Source organism: Sapajus apella, unplaced genomic scaffold (genome assembly GCF_009761245.1).
Source record: "Sapajus apella isolate SASKATOON/1434 unplaced genomic scaffold, GSC_monkey_1.0 scaffold69, whole genome shotgun sequence".
NCBI classification, from domain to species: domain Eukaryota; kingdom Metazoa; phylum Chordata; class Mammalia; order Primates; family Cebidae; genus Sapajus; species Sapajus apella.
Window position 1 is genome coordinate 3,577,859 of NW_022437009.1, and position 5,642 is coordinate 3,583,500.

The 5,642-nt window shown below is 43.8% G+C and overlaps 1 protein-coding gene across 4 annotated transcripts in view; it reads left to right on the forward strand.

The window, feature by feature from the left end:
* CD58 (CD58 molecule) overlaps positions 1-5,642 on the forward strand; it is a 57,997-nt gene that overhangs the window by 3,796 nt on the left and 48,559 nt on the right. Inside the window, exon 1 of one of the 4 annotated variants that reach the window (XM_032249626.1) lies at positions 1,560-1,966. The exons of the other annotated variants lie outside the window; for them this stretch is intronic. Coding sequence (XP_032105517.1) covers positions 1,903-1,966 — 64 coding nt within the window. The 5' untranslated portion in view covers positions 1,560-1,902. Of the gene's footprint in view, positions 1-1,559; positions 1,967-5,642 lie in introns of those variants that run through there. 4 annotated transcript variants of the gene reach the window in all.

Sequence of the window (5,642 nt, forward strand, 5' to 3'; positions counted from 1 at the left end):
GCTCTTGTTACCTAGGCTGGAGTGCAGTGGCGCGATCTCAGCTCACCACAACCTCTGCCTCCTGGGTTTAAGCAATTCTCCTGCCTCAGCCTCCCGAGTAGCTGGGACTACAGGCGCGCATCACCATGCCCAGCTAATTTTTGTATTTTCAGTAGAGATGGAGTTTCACTATTTGACCAGGATGGTCTCGATCTCTTGACCTCATGATCCACCTGCCTCGGCCTCCCAAAGTGCTGGGATTATAGGCGTGAGCCACCGTGCCCGGCCCCAGGCTGGTTGTAAACTCCTGGGCTCAAGTGATCCTCCCTCCTTGGCCTACTAAAGTGCTGGGATTACAGGCGTGAGCCACCATACCCAGCCACTAAAATATTTTCAAATGGTAATTTTCTTTCTCTCCCTTCTTTCCTCTCTCTCTCTCTCCCTCCCTTCCTCCCTTTTCCTCCCTTCCTCCCTTTTTTCTTCCTTCTTCCCTTCTTTCTTTCATTTTCTTCTCTTTTCTTTTCTGTTGAGATACAGTCTCACTCTGTTGCCCAGACTAGAGTACAGTGAAACAATTATGGCTTACTGCAACCTTGATCTCCCAGACTCAAGCAATCCTCCCGCCTGTTTCCAGGTAGCTGGGACTACAGGGACATACTGCCACGCCCAGCTAATTTTTTTGCATTTTTTTAGAGACCGGGTTTCACCATGTTGCCCAGGCTGGTCTTAAACTCCTGGGCTCAAACAATCCTTCTGAGCCAGTTTCCCAGAATGTTGGGATTACAGGCATGAGCCACCCAGCAATTTTCTATTCTGTTTTTCTGTATGGATTAGTTTATATTCTTCAGTAATGAATAGCTTTTGTACACACATCCTCCCTTTTGTCTTTTATTTTCGAGGGTTGTGTGGACTCATGGATTCTTTTTAAAGATGGCATTCCTGTCATCCTTTTTGGCGCTCAGCGACCCCACATTTGACAAGTGGGAGACCCTTCAAGCTTCAGAGTCCTTTTGCTGCATTACTGTTTGATTTAAAACCCTTCCTTATTTTCTGGCACAGAGGGATGTTCTGGACTCATTTTCCTGCCCCAGCCTTCAAATCATTATGTTTCCTGGTTTCTTTTAGGGAGAGAAGGTATGTAGACATCAAGTTCTGGGTGCTAGATGTGCTCATGGGCACCAGAGTCATTGCTCCTCGGCTCTTTCAGTTTTCAAAGTTAATAAATAGAGTTTTTTTTTTTTTTTTTTTTTTTTTGAGACAGAGTTTCACTCATGTTACCCAGGCTGGAGTGCAATGGCGCGATCTCGGCTCACCGCAACCTCCGCCTCCTGGGTTCAGGCAATTCTCCTGCCTCAGCCTCCTGAGTAGCTGGGATTACAGGCACGCACCACCATGCCCAGCTAATTTTTTGTATTTTTAGTAGAGACGGGGTTTCACCATGTTGACCAGGATGGTCTCGATCTCTTGAGCTTGTGATCCACCCGCCTCGGCCTCCCAAAGTGCTGGGATTACAGGCTTGAGCCACCGCGCCCAGCCAATAAATAGAGTTTTTACAAAGTCAGGAGTTCACGGTGATACTTCTAACACTTATAATCTTGCCGTTCAGTTCTTCTGCCTCTTCTGCTGTTCCATATTTGTATCTCCTTACTCCCACAGTGAGAATCCTGTTCTTAGTAGCGTCAGTAGATTTCCCTAATCTACATTAAACCCCAACTCATTTTACAGTTGCCATACCAATATATTACCCACTACAAACTTACTAGTTACAGTTACAGATTTGTTTACAGTTCTTTTTGTTTTTCATTATAGATAGTATCCAACTTAACAATGGTTCAACCTAAGATTTTTCAACTCTACAATGAGTTGTTCGGGATATACTTCCATAATAAGTCAAGGAAAATCTGTGTATCCCAGTGAAGATGTATGCAATACTATATTCAAAAGTTACTTGGATTCTTTTTCTTTCTAACTGCCCTTCTTAAACAAGGTAACACTCTATTTTTTGTATGTCATTTTTGTCATTTAACCGTACATCTGCAAAATCATTCCCTATCACTTCATAGAGATGACCTCATTCTTTTTCACAGCTGCATAGTCCCCCGTAGGGAGACTATATGGTAGCTAATTCAGCTACCCTCTTCTTGTTAGTATTGCATGGTGTGGTCAGGGAGGGTCTGTTTAATAGGGTGACAGTTGACCATACACTTAAGGAAGTGAGAGCTAGGCCACAAGGCTATCTGGGGGAGTGGTATTCCAGGTATACTAGTCAGGACCCTGAGATAGGCTTCAAGCATTTAAGAAACTTTAAGGAGACCATTGTGGCAGAGAGCGGTAGACAATGAAGTTACAAAAGTAGTTGGGGTTGGATCCTGTAGATGAAGTTTTGAAGGGCCTTTTAAAGATTGTGGCCTTTTTGCTTTCAGTGAATGGAAAGTTTTGAAAGATTTTGAACAGGAGTGAAATTATGATGACTTGGGTGTTTAAAAGAATTATTCTGGCTGCTGAATGAACAGTATGTAGAGTAGAGAAAATGAAGAGCAGGGAGATTGGCTAGGCTGCAGGGGCAATGCAGGAAGGTAAGTATTGGGGATGAGAGATGCCTGGATGTGTTTTGAAGGTGGAGCTGGCAGGATTTGATGTGGGCTTGCGTCAGTGGCATGAAATGTGGATAGGGCCTGGGTAGTGCTGGGCAAGTAGTAAGAGCTCAAAAACATGAACTGGGCTGAGTATGGTGGCACAAGCCTGTAATCCTAGCACTGAGAGGCTGAGGCAGGCAGATCTCTTAAGCCCAGGAGTTTGAGACCATCCTGAGCAACATGTTGAAACTCCATGATATGGTTAGGCTCTGTGTCCCCACCCAAATCTCACCTTAAATTGTAATAATCTCCATATGTTAAGGGCAGGGCCAGGTAGAGATAATTGAATCATGAGGGCAGTTTCCCCCATACTGTTCTCAGATAATGAATAGGTCTCATAAGATTTGATGGCTTTATAAATGGGGGATCCCCTGCACAAGCTCTCTCTTGCCTGCTGCCACGTAAGACATGCCTTCCTTCTTCTTTGTCTTCTGCCGTAATTGTGAGGTCTCCCTCACATGATTGGGAGGCCTCCCTGGCCACGTGGAACTGTGAGTTCATTCAACCTCTTTCCTTTATAAATTACCCAGTCTTGGATATGTCTTTATTAGCAGCATGAGAATGGACTAATACAGTAAATTGGTACTGGGTAGTGGGGTGCTGCTGCAAAGATACCTGAAAATGTGGAAGCAACTTTGGAACTGGGTAACAGGCAGGGATTAGAACAGTTTGGAGGACTCAGTGGAAGACAGGAAGATGTGGGAAAGTTTGGAACATCCTAGAGACTTGTTGAATGGCTTTGACCAAATGCTGCTCATCTCAAATAGAGATGAAGAATTTGTTGGAAACTGGAATAAAGATGACTCTTACTATTTTTAGTAAAGAGACTGGCAGCATTTTGTCTGTGCCCAATCTGTGGAACTTTGAATTTGAGAGAAATGATTTAGGACATGTGGTGGAAGAAATTTCTAAGTAGCCAGACATTCAGGGGTGGCTTGGGTGCTGTTAAAAGCATTCAGTTTTATATGTTCACAAAGATATGATTTGGAATTGGAACTTATGTTTAAAAGGGAAGCAGGGCATGAACATTCAGAAAATTTGCAGGCTGATATTGTGATAGAAAAGAAAAACCTATTTTCTGAGGAGAAATTCAAGCCAGCTGTAGAAATTTGCATAAGTAATGAGAAACCAAATGTTAATCACCAAGACAATGGGGAAATGTCTCTAGGGCATATCAGAAACCTTTATGGCAGCCCCTCCTATTACAGGCCTGGAGGCTTGGGAAGGAAAAAAATAGTTTCATGGGCTGGGCCCAGGGCCGCCCTGCTCTATGCAGCCTCCAAACATAGTGCCCTGCATCCCAGCTGTTTTAGCTCTAGCCATGACTAAAAGGGGCCAACATACCACTCAGGCTGTTGTTTTAGAGGGTGTAAGCCCCAAACCGTGGTGGCTTACACATGGTGTTGGGCCTGTGGGTGCATAGAAGTCAAGAATCAAGGTTTGGGAACCTCTGCCTAGATTTCAGAGGATGTATGGAAATGCCTGGCTGTCCAGGCAAAAGTTTGCTGCAGGAGTGGGGCCCTCAGGGAGAACCTCTGCTAGGGCAGTGTGGAAGGAAATGTGGAGTTGGAGCCCCCACACAGAGTCCCCACTGGGGCACTGCCTAGTGGAGCTGTGAGAAGAGGGTCATCATCCACCAGACCCCAAAATGGTAGATCCGTCGATGGCTTGCACCGTGCACCCGGAAAAGACACAGACACTTAATGACAGCCCATGAAAGCAGCCAGGAGGATAGCTGTACCCTTCAAAGCCACAGGGGTGGAGCTGCCCAAGGTCATGGGAGCCCACCTCTTGCATCACCTGAATGTGAGACATGGAATCAAAGGAGATCATTTTGGAACTTTAAGATTTGATGACTGCCGTATTGGATTTCGGACTTCATGGGGCCTGTAGCCCTTTTGTTTTGGGCAGTTTCTCCCATTTGGAATGGATGTATTTACTTAGTGCCTGGACCCCCATTGTATCTAGGAAGTAACTAACTTGCTTTTGATTTTACAGGCTCATAGGTGGAAGGAACTTGCCTTATCTCAGATGAGACTTTGGATTTAGATTTTTGGATTAATGCTGGAATAAGTTAAGATTTTGAGGGACTGTTGGAAGGGCATTATTGTGTTTTAAAATGTGAGGACATGAGATTTGGGAGGGGCCAGGGTGCAATGATATAGTTTGGATGTGTCCCCACCCAAATCTCACCTTGAATTGTAATAATCCCTGTGTGTCAAGGGCAGGGCCAGGTAGAGATAATTGGATCATGAGGGTTGTTTCCCCCATACTGTTCTTGTGGTAGTGAATAAGTCTCACAAGATCTGATGGTTTTATAAAGGGGAGTTCCCCTGCACATGCTGTCTCTTGCCTGCCACCATGTAAGATGTGACTTTGCTTCTTTTTTGCCTTCTGCCATAATTGTGAGGCCTCCCTGGCCATGTGGAACTATAAGTCCATTGAACCTCTTTCCTTTATAAATTATCCAGTCTCAGGTATGTCATTATTAGCAGTGCAAGAATGAACTAATATACCCCATCTCTACAAAAAATTAGCCAGGTGTGGTGGTGCACACCTGTAGTCCCAGCTACTTGGGAGGCTGAGGTGAGCCTGGGAATTGCTTGAGTTTGGGAGTTTGACGCTGCAGTGATCCGTGATTACACCATTGCACTTCAGCCTGGGTAACAGAACAAAAATAAAAAATTAAAAATTAAAAAGGTAGGAACTATTTTATTATTAACAGAGTCTGTCTTATTCTGTCATTGACATTTCACAGATCCTTTATTGCCAACTATCTTCATAACTAGATTTAGGTTCCTTATATGCAGGAGTCAAGTCATGTATTATTTAAAAAAAAATTTCCTTACACTGGTCTGGTTTTTTTAATAGCACAGATTGTTAAATCTGGGTATTAGATGACAATGTATTTGTCAAACATTTCTTCATTTGAAATTATCTCACATGTGAGACTTGTTCATGTGCTTTGCTGCAGTCAAGATTTAGACAGTCTTCTTTTTTTTCTTTTTTTTTTTTTTTTTTTTTTTT